At 46.8% G+C, this 17,664-nt stretch overlaps 1 protein-coding gene across 1 annotated transcript in view; it reads right to left on the reverse strand.

Moving 5' to 3' along the window:
* The window catches only part of LOC126297817 (lipase 1-like), a 265,176-nt gene that overhangs the window by 58,739 nt on the left and 188,773 nt on the right, over positions 1–17,664 (reverse strand). The window contains exon 6 of the mRNA XM_049989046.1: positions 3,791–3,875. Within this exon, the coding sequence (XP_049845003.1) occupies positions 3,791–3,875 (85 nt within the window). The remainder of the gene's footprint in view (positions 1–3,790; positions 3,876–17,664) is intronic.

Genomic DNA, 17,664 nt, shown 5'->3' on the forward strand with positions numbered 1-17,664 from the left:
TGATCGGTTATGGATTGTCCCTTCCGGCCGGCCGGAGTGGCCGAGCGGTTCTAGGCGCTACAGTCTGGCATGGATGTGTGTGATGTCCTTAGGTCGTAACGAGAGCAGGACGAATATGTGAGCCGCAACACCTCAAACGAGAAATGCAACACCTGGAAACTGTCCTGAGGAGCAATGGGTACTCCACAAATTATATTAGAAGGGTAACAGAGCCAAACACTCGGCGAAGTAAGGAACCAGAAAAAGAAATGTCGAGTACGGCCTTTCTGCCACACATTCCCAGAGTGACGGACAGAATCGGCCGTATATTGCGCAAACATGGCGTAAAGACGATTTTCAAACCGACAAGGAAGATCGAGTGTCTTAGATCGGCGAAGGAGAAAAGAGACCCACTTGCAATGTCGGGAATATACCGTATACCATGGACATACGGAAAAGTTTATGTCGGAATGACTGGACGGTCAACTAACACCAGGATCAAAGAGCGTAAGTAACATTGAAGGTTGGGGCAGGTGGAGAAATCGGCCGTGGCAGAGCACGCACTGAATGAGATCGACCATGTAATAAAATTCGCCGACACGGAAGTTCTGGCTCTAGAGAAGCACTATCACACGCGCTTGTTCAGAGAAGCTGTAGAAATACAAAAACAAGCGAACAGTTTGAACAAGGAGGAAAGCCTTAAGGTAAACGGATCCTGGCTTCCCGTACTGCAGCGAACGACCGTCGCAGGTAGCAAGAGGAGAACCGCACCGGTAATGACCGCGGAGAAGCCATCGGACGTTGACGCGCCAGGTACATATAGTCTGCGGCCGCGAGCTCGGCTCCAGTTCACCATTGGCAATGGAGGGTGAAGCTTTGACAATGCCAGCCACTCGTGCTGGCGAAACGTCTGAATAATCATTAGAAAAATCATTAGAGGAACGTCGGTCGAAAAACCCGAAACAGAAGCCAATAGGCAGTTTGTCAACAAGTGGCCACGAAAGCCTTAACAATTTTGTAAAGTTAATCATATTCGGAGTCCAGTTACCCATGGAAGAGCAGATGGAACGACGTTACAACCTATTGGGTGTGGTAGAAGATACTTTGAGTACCACTATCAGTTCGTCTATCTCTTCCTTTTTCTATTTCATTCCAAATGTTGTGTGGGAAGAAATATTGGCATGAGCTCCAATTTCTCTGATTTTTTCCACCGCGTTCATTTTGCAAGATGTATGTGGAGTTGCCTGTGTCTGGTTTTCCGTACAAATACTTTTTTGCTGTCGATCTCTTTAATTTCTTCCAAATACAAACTCATATGTGCATTACGGATGTTCCATTTTCAGTCCCCACCTGTTTACGTCCAATACCTTAAGTTTATTCAAATTGGGGTTCAACTGCCAGTTCCTGCATCAACTGCCGATTATCTGCAGGTCATCATGCACATCAAACCGCACTTAACGATACACACACACACACACACACACACACACACACACACACACACACACACATTGCTATGGTCTTCAGTCCAAAGACTGGTTTCATGCAGTTCTCCATGCTACTCCATCCTGTGTAAGCCTCTTCATCTCCCAGTAACTACTCGCAACCTACATCCTTCTGAATCTGCTTAGTGTATTCATCTCTTGGTCTCCCTCTACGATCTTTTCCCTTCACGCTCCCCTCCAGTACTAAACTGGTGATCCCTTCATGCCTCAGAGTGTGTCCTACCAACCGATCACTTCCTCTAGTCAAGTTGTACCACAATTTTCTTTTCTTCCCAGTTCTATTCTGTACCTCCTCGTTAATTACATCATCTGTCCATCTAATCTTCAGCATTTCTCTGTAGCACCACACTTCAGGAGCTTCTATTCTCTTCTTGTCTAGACTGTTTATCGTCCATGTTTCACTTCTATAGAAGGCTACACTCCACACAAATACTTTCAGAAAAGATTTCCTGACACTGAAATCTATACTCGATGTTAACACATTTCTCTTCTTCAGAAACGCTTTCCTTGTCATTGCCAGCCAACATTTTATATCCTCTCTTCTTCGACTATTATCAATTATTTTGCTGCCCAAGTAGCAATTCCATTATCGTCGTTTTGCTTTTGTTGATTTTCATCTTAAATCATCCATTCAAAACACTGTCCATTCCGTTCAACTGCTCTTCTAAGTCCTTTGCTGTCTCTGACAGAATTACAACGTCGTCAGCAAACGTCAAAGTTTTTATTTCTTTTCCCTTGATTTTAATTCCTGCTACAAATATTTCTTTTGTTTCCTTTGCTGATTGCTCTATATACAGATTGAATAACACCGGGGACAGGCTACAACCGTGTCTCACTCCCTTCTCAATCACTGCTTCCCTTTCATGCTCCTCAGCTCTTATAACTGCCATCTGGTTACTGCACAAATTGTAAATAGCCTTTTGTTCCCTGTATTTGACCCCTGCCACCTTTAGAATTTGTAAGAGAGTATTCCAGTCAACAGTGACAAAAGTTTTCTCTAAGTCTATAAATGCTATAAACGTACATTTGCCTTTCCTTAACCTGTCCTCCATGAGAAGTCGTAGGGTCAGTATTACCTCGCGCGTTCCCAGATTTCTCTGGAATCCAAACTGATCCTCCCCGAGGTCGGCCTCTAGCAGTTTTTCCATTCTTCTGTAAAGGGTTCGTGTTAGTATGACTGGTAGTTCGGTAATTTTCACACCTGTCAGCACCTGCTTTCTTTGAAACTGGAATTATAATATCCTTCATCTTGAAGTCTGCGGGTATTTCGCCTGCCTCATACATCTTGCTCACCAGTTTTGTCATGGTTGGCTCTCCTAAGGCTATCAGTAGCTGTAACGGAATGTTGTCTACTCCCTGTGCCTTATTTGGACTCTGATCTTTCAGTGCTCTGTCAAATTCTTCAAGCAGTATCATGTGTCCCATCCCATCTTCCTCTACGTCCTCTTCCATTTCCGTAATATTGCCCTCAAGTGCATCTTCCTTGTATAGACACTCTATATACTCCTTCCACCTTTCTGCTTTCCCTTCTTTGCTTAGGACTGGTTTTTCATCTGAGCTTTTGATACCCACAGAGGTGGTTCTCTTTTCTACAAAGGTCTCTTTAATTTTCCTCTAGGCGGGATCTATCTCATCTCTAGTGATATATGCTTCTACATTCCTACATTTGTCCTCCAGCCATTCCTGCTTGGCCAATTTGTACTTCCTGTCGTTCTCATTTTTGAGACGTTTGTGTTCCCTTTCGCCTCCTACATTCACTGCATTTTTATATTTTCTCCTTTCATCAATTAAATTCATTCTACTGTACTCCTTTCCTCTGTTCTTCTCACTCGATCCCGAATGCTCCCTCGAAACTCTCAACAAACTCTGGTTCATTCAGTTTATCCAGGTCCCATCTCCTTAAATTCATACCTTTTTGCAGTTTCTTCAATTTTAATCTACAATTCATAAACAATAAATTGTGGCGAGAGTCCACATCTGCCCCTGGAAATGTTAGTATATATTATACCAGACTAAATTAATAAGTTATATTCTTGTCAGTGCGATACCTAATTTAGTTCTGTAATTTTTTTGACACTGAACATACGATATGAAAAAGAATACCTGCAAGAAGATAATAGAAGATATATTGCCGGTCACAAATTATATAAGTTATTAAGAACTTGAGGAGGCAAGAGAAAAGGTAAACGATGGATTCATTGTAGAATTAATCTCTTTTAAAAATTAGGTGACGAAATTTAGGTGTGATGTGTATTTGTACTATGGTGTCAGTACAGAAGCTGTGAGAGGAAAAAATTGCCACTTACCTGACTTAATAATCTGTGCGAAGTGAGCAATAGTGTCCACAGACACGCCAGCAAACATGTGCGACAGGTAGAATGGCAGAGCCGACTGAAACGTGACAACAAATGAGACATATAGTGTGACTCAGCACATGGTAAAATATAACATTTTAAGGCCTGTGAAGAGGATAAAGAAGACTTGAAAAATACAAGAAATAGTTGATTAACTACTATAGTAAAATTACTTTAGGAAACTGGTTATGTCTCATTTTCCGCATACACTGACGGAAAAGGAATTGCAACACGAAGGAGTTGTGCGACATAAACGATAGTTGAAAGTTGAAAAAGAAAATGGGTCTGAGCACTATGGGGACCTAACTTCTGAGGTCGTCACTCCCCTAGACGTACAACTACTTAAACCTAACTAACCTAAGGACATCACATACATCCATGCCCGAGGCAGGATTCCAACCTGCGACTGTAGCGGTCGTGCAGTTCCAGACTGTAGCGCCTAGAACCGCGCGGCCACCCCGACCGGCGAAAGCTGAAATATGGTGTCTATTCAAACTTCGTTACGTTCGCATAAGAGTGGCGCTAGTAACGCCAGTATGAGGATGCAAGTCAACTAAACTACTAAACTCCTCCCGAACAGGCCATGAAGGCCCAACGGTACCGACCGGCCGCCGTGTCATCCTCACACCACAGGAATCACTGGATGCGGATATGGAGGGGCATGTGGTCAGCACACCGCTCTCCCGGCCGTATGTCGGTTTCCGAGACCGGAGCCGCTACTTCTCAATCAAGTAGCTCCTCAGTTTGCTCCACAAGGGCTGAGTGCACCCCGCTTGCCAACAGCGCTCGGCAGACCGTATGGTCAACCATCCAAGTGCCAGCCCAGACCGACATCGCTTAATTTCTGTGATCTGACGGGAACCGGTGTTACCACTGCGGCAAGGCCGTTGGCGAGGATGCAAGTCAGGTTTGCTTTACATACCCGCTGTAACAGTCGAGAGCATTAGTTACCTTCGAGATTGGACATGGTGAGCTGATGTTAGCCAAGAATGCCTTTAGGAAGACAAAGACGCCGTTATCGATATCTCACTGAGTTTCAAGGAGATCGTGAAATATAGCTACGAGAAGCTGGATATTCCTTTTGTAATGTTGCAGAAAAACTTGGCAGGAATTTAGACACTGTATATTATTGCTGGCAACTGTGATCACGAGAACGTATAGTCACCAGAAGACCGAGCTCTGGACGGCCACGTGGCACCACCGAGAGGGAAAATCATCGTGTTCGGCTACAGGTCTGGCGCGTTGTACATCTGCAGCAGCAATTTGAGCAGCAGCTACGGAACAGTGTTTCACTGACGAAGACTGCACTGTAGTTCTTTTTCTAGATTGTCGCCCAGACGACTGAATGATAGATATCGAAATAGACGACAGAGGGATAGAGAAACAATTAAAATCGCTCGAAAGAGAAAAGGCCGCTGGACCTGATGGGAGACCAGTCCGATTTTACACAGAGTACGCGAAGGAACTTGCCCCCTTCTTGCAGCGGTGTACCGTAGGTCTCTAGTAGAGCGTAGTGTTCCCAAGGATTGAAAAAGGGCACAGATAATCCCCGTTTCCAAGAAGGGACGTCGAACAGATGTGCAGAACTATAGACCTATATCTCTAACGTCTATCAGTTGTAGAATTTTGGAACACGTATTATGGTCGAGTATAATGACTTTTCTGGAGACTAGAAATCTACTCTGTAGGAATCAGCATGGGTTTCGGAAAAGACGATCGTGTGAAACCCAGCTGGCGCTATTCGTCCACGAGACTCAGAGGGCCATAGACACGGGTTCCCACGTAGATGCCGTGTTTCTTGACTTCCGCAAGGCGTTAGGTACAGTTCCCCACAGTCATTTAATGAACAAAGTAAGAGCATATGGACTATCAGAGCAATTGTGTGATTGGTTTGAATAGTTCCTAGATAACTGAAAGCAGCATGTCATTCTCAGTGGAGAGATGTCTTCCGAAGTAAGAGTGATTTCAGATGTGCCGCAGGGGAGTGTCGTAGGACCGTTGCTATTCACAATATACATAAATGACCCTGTGGATGACATCTGAAGTTCACTGAGGCATTTTGCGGATGATACTGTGGTATATCGAGAGGTTGTAACAATGGAAAATTGTACTGAAATGCAGGAGGATCTGCAACGAATTGACGCATGGTGCAGGGAATGGCAACTGAATCTCAATGTAGACAAGTGTAATGTGCTGCGAATACATAGAAAGAATGATCCCTTATCATTTAGCTACAATATAGCAGGTCAGCAACTGGAAGCAGTTAATTCCATAAATTATCTGGGAGTACGCATTAGGAGTGATTTAAAATTGAATGATCATATAAAGTTGATCGTCGGTAAAGCAGATGCCGGACTGAGATTCATTGGAAGAATCCTAATGAAATGCAATCCGAAAACAAAGGAAGTAGGTTACAGTACGCTTGTTCGCCCACTGCTTGAATACTGCTCAGCAGTGTGGTATCCGTACCAGATAGGGTTGATGGAAGAGGGAGAGAAGATCCAACGGAGAGAAGCGCGCTTCGTTACAGGATCATTTAGTAATCGCGAAAGCGTTACGGAGATGACAGATAAACTCCAGTGGAAGATTCTGCAGGAGAGACGCTCTGTAGCTCGCTACGGGCTTTTGTTGATGTTTCGACAACATACGTTCACCGAGGAGGCAAGTAGTATATTGCTCCCTCCTACGTATATCTCGCGAAGAGACCATGAGGATAAAATCTAAGGGATTAGAGTCCACACAGAGGCATACCGACAATCCTTCTTTCCACGAACAATACGAGACTGGAATAGAAGGGAGAACCGATAAAGGTACTCAGGGTACCCTCCGCCACACACCGTCAGGTGGTTTGCGGAGTATGGATGTAGATGTAGACACAACGAAATGTCAAGGACGCCTCCGAGACAGACGTCCTGTTAGCGTGCATTCCACTGACCCAAACCACAGACAGTTTCGACTCCAGTGGTGTGAAGCAAGAGCTCATTGGATAAGACCTGTTGTGTTTTCTGATGGAAGCTGGTTCTGCCTCTGTGCAAATAAGGGCCGTGTATTGGCTAGAAGGAGGTCAGTTTAGGGCCTGCAACCAACCCGTCTGCGTGCTAAACACACTGGACATACACCTGGAGTTATGGTCTGGAGTGCCATTTCGTAAGACAGAAGGAGCACCCTCGTGGTTATCTCACGAACCCTGACTGCAAATTTGTACATCAGCCAGGTGATGCGACCTGTTGTGCTGTCATTCATGAACAACGTTCCAGGAGGTGTTTTCCAACTGGATAATGCTCGACCATATACCACATTTGTAACCCAACATGCTCTGCGGAGTGTTCGCATGTTTTCTTGTCCTGCTAGATCACCAGATCTGTCTCCAATTGGGCGCATATGGTCCTTCATCGGACGACAACGCCAGCGTCATCCACAAACAACAATAACCGTCCCTGTACTGACCGAACATGTGCAACAGGCATGGAACTCCATCCCACAAACCGACATTCAGCACTTTTACAACACAATGCATTTTCGTTTTCATGCTTCCATTCAACATTCTGGAGGTTAGACCGTTTCCAATTGCACTAGCATGCCACATCTGAATGGCCGGCCGGGGTGGTCGAGCGGTTCTAGGCGCTACAGCCTGGAACCGCGCGACCGCTACGGTCGCAGGTTCGAATCCTGCCTCGGGCATGGGTGTGTGTGATGTCCTTAGGTTAATTACATTTATGTAGTTCTAAGTTCTAGGTGACTGATGACCTCAGAAGTTAAGTCCCATAGTGCTCAGAGCCATTTGAACTACATCTGAATGGCTTATCTCACGGTCACATAACCTGTGATCTTGCAATTCTAATCGCTTAAGTATGTTACCCAGGCAAATGTATTCCGAATATTTTATTATTCAACTTTAATTAATTAATTAATTAATTAACTTATTTATTTAACTTGAATCACTTTTTTGTGTTGCGATTGTTCTTCCACCAGTGTATATTTGGAACTGTGCTGTTTTGATTAAAACACAAGACCTTTTTAAGTTTTGCGACGCTGTTGAGGCTCAAGCCAAGACACATGTAATGAGTCAGTGTGTGTCAAATACAGTACAAAGATCACCTGTAGGCCTCATTCTTGTGCGATTGTGCATTAAGGTTCTGGGTGTAGAGTATGAGGGGACTCACTGCAATTTCATATTTCCACTTAATGTTAAACGTAAAAGAGACTCAGATGGCAAGTGTCAGAGAACAAATTGAAACGTTTGGAGTTCACTTTCCAGTCAATCCAAGGATTTTTTCTGATACTTATCACTTCATCTCTGCCAACGGTCACTGCGTGTGAAAAATCGAAAGTTGTACCTTGTTTCAGAGTCTACGTAAAATTGTAGATCCAAGTATAACTGGCTGATTAAGTCAGTTTAAAGGCTGGAGGAAAATAAGGGCATAGCAGCTCCAATAGCCCCATGCTTAATTTAACACTAAGGTGATTAAGCAAACCTTTAGAGTTGAAGAAACCTTTAGCTTACCTTACCTGAAATATAATGATGGTACGAACTGAATTGTTACACCATGATTTGCCACTGAGCCAGGAGGCGAAACGTTCGCTTACTGCAGCGCCTCCTTACCGCCCGACCTGAACAGAAGTGGCATAACATACGGCTACAAGTAGGAGCCCACCGAGACAGTAAGTCCTCAATAGGCTGTAGGCTAAACTGAACAGGTTAACCTGGTCAGTCATAGACAAAATGAAAATGGAAAGGATCCTATGGCGTCAGTGCGCCAAGCGCAAGTCTTATTGAGTGCGACGATACAATGGGCGACTTACGCGTTGACAATGGGGATGAAATAATGATGAGGACGGCACAACACCCAGTTCCTGAGGGGAGAAATATCTCCCAACCCAACCGGGAATCGAACCCGTGTCCCCGTGCGTTGCATTCCAACGCGCTGACCGCTCAGCTATTGGGGTGGACAGTCATAGACATATCACTAGTGACTACAGAACACAGCATACTCCCATTCTTATATAAGTATAGTCATTTTACCAATCAAACGTGAATCTACACTCGTGGAAATTGAAATAAGAACACCGTGAATTCATTGTCCCAGGAAGGGGAAACTTTATTGACACATTCCTGGGGTCAGATACATCACATGATCACACTGACAGAACCACAGGCACATAGACACAGGCAACAGAACATGCACAATGTCGGCACTAGTACAGTGTATATCCACCTTTCGCAGCAATGCAGGCTGCTATTCTCCCATGGAGACGATCGTAGAGATGCTGGATGTAGTTCTGTGGAACGGCTTGCCATGCCATTTCCACCTGGCGCCTCAGTTGGACCAGCGTTCGTGCTGGATGTGCAGACCGCGTGAGACGACGCTTCATCCAGTCCCAAACATGCTCAATGGGGGACAGATCCGGAGATCGTGCTGGCCAGGGTAGTTGACTTACACCTTCTAGAGCACGTTGGGTGGCACGGGATACATGCGGACGTGCATTGTCCTGTTGGAACAGCAAGTTCCCTTGCCGGTCTAGGAATGGTAGAACGATTGGTTCGATGACGTTTTGGATGTACCGTGCACTATTCAGTGTCCCCTCGATGATCACCAGAGGTGTACGACCAATGTAGGAGATCGCTCCCCACACCATGATGCCGGGTGTTGGCCCTGTGTGCCTCGGTCGTATGCAGTCCTGATTGTGGCGCTCACCTGCACGGTGCCAAACACGCATACGACCATCATTGGCACCAAGGCAGAAGCGACTCTCATCGCTGAGGACGACACGTCTCCATTCGTCCCTCCATTCACGCCTGTCGCGACACCACTGGAGGCGGGCTGCACGATGTTGGGGCGTGAGCGGAAGACGGCCTAACGGTGTGCGGGACCGTAGCCCAGCTTCATGGAGACGGTTGCGAATGGTCCTCGCCGATACCCAGGAGCAACAGTGTGCCTAATTTGCTGGGAAGTGGCGGTGCGGTCCCCTACGGCACTGCGTAGCATCCTACGGTCTTGGTGTGCATCCGTGCGTCGCTGCGGTCCGGTCCCAGGTCGACGGGCACGTGCAACTTCCGCCGACCACTGGCGACAACATCGATGTACTGTGGAGACCTCACGCCCCACGTGTTGAGCAATTCGGCGGTACGTCCACCCGGCCGCCCGCATGCCCACTATACGCCCTCGCTCAAAGTCCGTCAACTGCACATACGGTTCACGTCAACGCTGTCGCGGCATGCTACCAGTGTTAAAGACTGCGATGGAGCTCCGTATGCCACGGCAAACTGGCTGACACTGACGGCGGCGGTGCACAAATGCTGACAGCTAGCGCCATTCGACGGCCAACACCGCGGTTCCTGGTGTGTCCGCTGTGCCGTGCGGGTGATCATTGCTTGTACAGCCCTCTCGCAGTGTCCGGAGCAAGTATGGTGGGTCTGACACACCGGTGTCAATGTGTTCTTTTTTCCATTTCCAGGAGTGTAATACTATGAGCAAATGAAGCTAACTGGTGGGCCAACTCATGGGTGGTAATTGTATTCTTGAACGAAAAGTGTGGCGGCCACAACAACAAAGATAGGTGACAGAGCGACAAAGTATTTATGGAAGTAACAATAACATGTAACCACAATTAAAAATGGAAATACTAGAATTATCTGACACTAATCTACCAACATACAAAGTTAATGTAAGAATTAAGCCTTCAATAGTAGTTTGAAAACATAAATTCAAAACCACAGAAGATAAGAGAAAAAATATCATGCACACAATACCAATGCGTATGAAATGAGAAAAGCACTAACGTTTAAGACATGCAACAATACAGTTTCAAAATTCATACTACTATGAATGGCTATGCCTGAGCACTATGTTTGCAAAATTATGACATATTGTGTCAGATGTGAAATACGACATTTGTACGCACAAAAAAAAAGTTGTGTTCTGCGTTACGGCAGGTCTTGTCATGGGGGATGCCTCTTCAGAGATGTCCACCACATGAGCGTCTAGGGAAGTGATTCCAGTGGTGGTTTCCCGTTGCCTTCCACTGATGATGGTGAAATGATGATGAGGACAACACAACAACCAGTCCCTGAGCGGAGAAAATCTCCGTCCCAGCCAGGAATCAAACCCGGGCCCCTTGGCGTAGCATTCTGCCCCGCTGACCACTTTTTTTTTACTGACATGGTAGACGCTCTATCCATCTTTTTTATATTAAGTATTTTTATTTTTTTTCTTTTTCTTTTTTTTTAAATGGAACTACAAAAAAACCTAAGTGCCACCGCCACTTTTCATCCTATAACAAAAAAAATCTGGTCCACTTCAGACGTTGGCTCCTGACTAAACCTACTCCAGAGAGCTGCCCATATATACCAGGGGAAATATGGTAAATCAAGGTTAGGGCTATCCTTACAAACAAAATAAAATCTTCCTTTTCCTTAATTTAATTTTTATTTTTATTGTTTTTTTTTGTTTAGTTTTATTGTGTAATTGATCAGAGGCCTTCTGCGCCCCGCAGGTAATATGTTGAGTCACGTCTTCTCGAAACTGATGAGTTCCGTTCAAATGTTCAGAAGTGTTCATTGGTTCAAACAGGAAACCTTCTTCTCTCTTGGCTTAACACATTCCAGCTGCGAGGCGGGTCGTGGAAAGCACTCCCGGACAACGACATAATGACGGTCATTGAAGTATGTCCAAAAATCGAGTACAGAGCCTACAGTTTGTCCAGATAGGTAGTGAATGGCATGTGCGCGAATCCAATTCACAGCATTGGTCTTTGTCCGAGGAAAATAGTCACGTTCCGGAAATAATAATGAAAGCGGAGTAATCCGATCCGGAATGTCCCGCGTTAGAAAAGCCACAATACGACGAATCAAGTGCCAAACCTCCGCCGCCGGTCCGCAAACAAACCGATGTTCATCATTGTCTGGCACTCCACACGTGGAACATAGAGGTGACTGGGCGAGGTGGATACGATGAAGGCGAAATTGGTTGATTTGCTTACCATTGACAGTTAGGTACCAGACAGATTGAACATTCGTATCAAGGTAACAGGCGAGCACCGCGCGCCATACATGACGCCAGTCAACCTGGGGGAACTTCTGTTCAATCGGGTTAGGTGGACTACCTGATTGGAGGACATTGTATACTGCCTTTGTCTTGAGTAAAAGCTGTCTTGGTAAGGTGAGGCGTAGATAACTGAGATCAAGAAAGAAGTATCGTATATAATGGAACTGATCCGGAACATCTGAGATCATCACTGGGGCTGACAGTGAGACCGGCGTATATGCCGACAGGAGGAGACCAGTGAGGCTCGTTGGGCAACGTATCCATACCGTCAGCTGGGAGCTGACATATAGGGCGCGAGCTCTATCCGGAACGTGAAACAGACCTATCCCACCTCGTTCGAGGGGAAGAGTAAGGGTTGCATAGTTAACTTTGAACAACAGCCCAGAGCTGACGAAAGATGCCATCGCTGCCAACATGCGACGTGCCATAGTAAGCGGAAAAGGTAGGACTTGTGCTACATGGGGAACTCGGGATGCGATATATACAGGGTGTTACAAAACGGTACGGCCAAACTTTCAGGAAACATTCCTCACACACAAATAAAGAAAAGATGTTATGTGGACATGTGTCCGGAAACGCTTAATTTCCATGTTAGAGCTCATTTTAGTTTCTTCCACCTACGCTCAATGGAGCACGTTATCATGATTTCATACGGGATACTCTACCTGTGCTGCTAGAACATGTGCCTTTACAAGCACGACAGAACATGTGGTTCATGCCCGATGGAGCTCCTGCAGATTTCAGTCGAAGTGTTCGTACGCTTCTCAACAACAGATTCGGTGACCGATGGATTGGTAGAGGCGGACCAATTCCAAGGCCTCCACGCTCTCCTGGCCTCAACCCCCTTGACTTTCATTTATGGGGGCATTTGAAAGCTCTTGTCTACGCAACCACGGTACCACATGTAGAGACTCTTCGTGCTCGTATTGTGGACGGCTGTGATACAGTACGCCATTCTCCAGGGCTGCATCAGCGCATCAGGGATTCCATGCGACGGAGGGTGGATGCATGTATCCTCGCTAACGGAGGACATTTTGAACATTTCCTGTAACATAGCGTTTGAAGTCACGCTGGTACGTTCTGTTGTTGTGTGTTTCCATTCCATGATTAATGTGATTTGTAGAGAAGTAATAAAATGAGCTCTAACATGGAAAGTAAGCGTTTCCGGACACATGTCCACATAACATATTTTCGTCCTTTGTGTGTGAGGAATGTTTCCTGAAAGTTTGGCCGTACCTTTTTGTAACACCCTGTATATTGACATATCGAGTTCGTTGGAGAATATCTAGGGATCGAAGGAGATGGTCCATAAGACCTGCTCTGGTCATTAAAAGGAGGCGTCGGCAGTTGATGGTGGCTGAACGCCTAAGATCAGATGAAAAATCTATTCCCAAACAGCGAATGGTATCAACGGTGGTGAGAGGTGTAACGCACTCCACGGGAAGTCCCGTGCCAGTGAACATAACTTGTGACTTACGTACGTTTAAAGAGCTACCCGACGCCCCACCGTAAGTTGCTACCCACGTCAAAACCGCTAGAACCTCGTCGGCATTACGTAAACAGATGACTACATCGTCAGCATAGGCCGTGCAACAGAATCGGTAGCGATCTATGGACAACCCGACCAAACGTTGTCTTAGTCCACACAGCAAGGATTCCAAGGAAAAGGCGTACAAAATCGCTGATAGAGGGCAACCTTGACGTACGGATCGACCTATTTTTATCGGAGGAGTGAGTCTTCCATTGTACAAAATCATGGATGAGGCACCCCGCAGAAGGCTCATCAGTACCGCGATAATGGCGACTAGGAAACCCGTATGGTGGAGAACGGCCGTAAGGAACGAATGATCAACCCTATCAAAAGCTTGACCAAAGTCCAAAGACACACGTGCCCCAGAGAGGGGTTGTTCCTGGGTAACGGCGATCATATCCCTATAGCGGCATAAAGCCGTGCGGATATTATTATCCCCTCCCAAAGATGCTTGGTCTGGCGACACAACATATCGGGCAACGTTTTTAAGTCGTGCCGCCAAAAGGCGAGTGAAGATTTTCATATCACTGTTAAGGAGGGTGAGGGGCCGATAATCACTGATATTGTTTCCACCATGCGGTTTATGTACAGGAATAATAATTCCTTCCATGAAATCGTCAGGCACAGGTACTTCCGGAGACATCAGTTTCCGACAGATGGAGGTGAAGGTGGACTCTAACAAATCACGGAAGGTGCGATAAAATTCGAGGGGAAGACCGTCGGGTCCTAGCGAGCGATTGATGGTTCCTGCCCGGATCGCATCGCGGACTTCATCATCAGTCACCTCTGACATCAAGTCAATCGCCGCATCTCCTGGGATACCACCGAAGATGAGCTGTGAGACTTCCTCGATCAACTCTGGGGAATGTGGAATTGCGGCGTAGAGCTGCCGGTAGTGGGCGTGAAGCACATTCCCTATTGTAGATTGGATTACGTAGAGACGCCCTTCTTGGTTTGTTAGGGCGTGACTCAATTTTCGGCCGCGATTTTGGTGTTCGTGGACGATATGGTATATCGACGGATGTTCATGAGGGATGCGATCAGCAGCACGAGATGGTACTATCGCTCCCTCCAAATGCCTTCGCATGAGATTGGAGATTTGGACTTTAGCATGGTTCATCCTTGTATGGCGCTCAGGGGAGGCTGGCATAGTGGAGCATTCTCGTAGGATCCTGTAGTAAAAGTCCGTAGTGCCCTTCCTCCAGGCGACAACATCTTTGCCATATCGGGTCAAAGTTTTTCGAAGAGCAGGTTTTGCACACAGGATCCACCAGGATATGGTAGATGGATACGTGGGACGGCGTCTATTGCATTTGATCCAAGTGTCTTCTATTAGAAGTCGACAGCCAGGTGAATTAAGAAGTGCCATGTTCAGTTTCCATAAACCACGTCCGTGCCATACTGCCTGTCTTGCCGGATGGAGTGGCCGAGCGGTTCTAGGCGCTACGGTCTGGAACCGCGCGACCGCTACGGTCGCAGGTTCGAATCCTGCCTCGGGCATGGGTGTGTGTGATGTCCTTAGGTTTAAGTAGTTCTAAGTTCTAGGGGACTGATGACCTCAAATGTTAAGTTCCATAGTGCTCAGAGCCATTTGAACCATTTGAACCTGCTTGTCTTGTGAGAACAACATCACAGAAGTAAGCCTCTTGATCTGAGAAAGCAACAGGCCAGATTTCATTCTGTCGAGTGTGTTGAATTAGGTATCGCGAGATGTAGATGCGATCCAGTCGGCTAGAGGAGTGCGCAGTGTAGTACGTAAAGCCCATAAGATCACCGTGAACAATTCTCCATGTGTCGACAAATTGTAGCCGCGTGACGACTGTTTCCAGAGCTGCGCATGGTGAGTGACGCGACAATTGATCCTAAGGTCGCTGGGTGCAGTTGAAGTCTCCACCCATGACCGAGTCATCGTGTGGTCTCATAAAAAGGGGTGTAACTTCATTCGCGAAGAAGGCATTGCGTTCACGACGGTAGCTCGACGATGAGTACACCAAAGAGAATAAGGGCCATACCTCTGCCGTTGGGGAGGTATAGGACATCTTCGGCAGGAAGACCTTCTCGTAAGATGATGGCAACACCACTACCGGTGTCCGAAGCGGGAGAAAGATGCGCCGTGAAGCCATGTGGTGGTGAAAAATCGGCGACATGCACTTCCTGAAAAAGCGCAATATCTATGTCCGCACCATAAATCATATCGCGGAGCAGCGCTAGTTTGTGGGGCGCACGAATGGTCGCGAGGTTAATCGTTGCGACACCATAATGCTGGTGTTGGAGTCCCACAGCCACAGGTGGGGCTCCTTCTTCAGGAGCGATAGGTCGTCGATCTTGCCGGGCAGCTGAAGAGGCTGCTATTGTGGAGAGTTGGCGGGCGCGGGCGCAACCGATGGGGGCGCCCCATCATCAGCACCGTCCACCCCAGTCCCTTCGATCTCCACGTCGTCTGCCCAGGAGACTGATACTGCGGTAGGGCATCGGCTGTGCACATCATCCACGTGGAGAGGTGACGTAGTTTTCGGCCCAGCGGATAGGCTCTCTTCAACGTCGACCTGTGGGGGCGACGGCGCCAGTAAGGAGGGGTGATCGTTGCTAGTGGTCGCCTGTGGCGGGTCGTTCGCATCAGACTTTTGGTCACCAAAGAGCGGTTTGTCGTCCATCTTCGGGTCTGCATCCCTGGTATCCATCCGTAGAATGGATTCATCAGGGGGTGTACGGCTACGTTTTTTTTTCTCTTTCGTGTCGATACTTGTTTTCGAACATGTCGTTCAGAGTCCGATTGCGGGTGACTTTCGTCTGACTCAGGACCAGTCTGAAGGAAAGCATCTCAGTATCATTTTCAGTCACAGTGCTGCGAAGATTCGGCAGGTCAGGATCTGGCGTCTGTGGCACCTCAGAAGGAATCTCAGTAGCGGTTGCATCTATCTGATCAGACGACGTCAATGGAGCAGGAAGACCCTGTGTAGAGGTGATACCTTCGTGTGTAACCTTGGCATATGTGACAGGGATCTGTGTGATCACCGATGGGGACGCTTCCTCGCCGACCGGCGTCTGGATCAGGCGGCGTCGCATGCAGGGGATCTGAAGTGGCCTTCTTGTCCACAACCCGCACATGTTCCGGGTTGGCCGTCGTACATGACGATGGCTCGCACCCCGCCAATTGTCAGGTATGATGATATATGTTTGTTTAGTTCAATTTTGACCTGACGCACACCATTAAGGACATGGTAGGTCGTGAAGGTTTGCCATTTTTCCTCTACGTAACCGATGACGTTACAGTATGGTTGTAGCGCATAGACAACTCCGTCCTTCCGCACTTCAAAAGGTAGTTCAAACACCCTAATCGTGCGTTGACCGTACTCTGCGAGTGTTACAGCTCCGACGTGACCATCAGAGTATTTGAACTTACGTCCATTGTCATGGCGGCGAATAACACCTTCACACACCTATGTGTTCGTCATTTTAATACAAACGACACTACTCGTGATCGAAAAATGGATTCCGAGAACGTGGATAGGATCTAAACGAACTTCTTCACGTAGGAACGTTTCAACTTCATGTGCTGGGAAGGAAACTTAAAGGGTCTCACGGCGGTAAGCGCTCGACATGTTGTTCACAGTGGACGGACACAAGCCTTAAAGCTACGACGCGGAAGTAAACAAACCTGCAGCGGAGCACGGGGCCGGCGTGCGGGGCCGTCCGCACGCTGCCACGGCTGAGAGCCGACTGTGTCCACTCAGCTAACGGGGCCGGACCAGGATGCACAAGCTTTCTGATATTAGTGTTAATGAGAAATAAATACCTTTTTTTAGAAAAAAGATTGTCCTACAACATCAATGATGTAACCAATCAACGACAGATTACTTCGCTGATTTCCCACATCGTCTCTGCGCTAGATGGTGTCAACCTAACCACAGCTCACGCAGTGAAGTAGCTACTGGCGTCAATAAGGTAATTGGGGGTGGCCGTACAGACTACAATGGGTCTGGTTTAGTCAAGGATCGACTTTAAAGTGATAATGATGTTCTGGACCGTATTAACATAAAAACTCGATGAACATAAAGTGCTAATTGTCCAATCGAACAAGGGAAAAACAGCCGTTAGCTTAAGTGAAGATTAGTATGTGAATAAAGTGCATTACATCCTCGTAGATAACGGAATTGTTAGGTCTAATACAGATCCTAGGAATAGATATTTGGCTACTTTAAAAAAACCTTAATACAACCACTACCTTTCCAAATCCGTTCAAAAAGAAA

Source organism: Schistocerca gregaria, chromosome X (genome assembly GCF_023897955.1).
Source record: "Schistocerca gregaria isolate iqSchGreg1 chromosome X, iqSchGreg1.2, whole genome shotgun sequence".
NCBI classification, from domain to species: domain Eukaryota; kingdom Metazoa; phylum Arthropoda; class Insecta; order Orthoptera; family Acrididae; genus Schistocerca; species Schistocerca gregaria.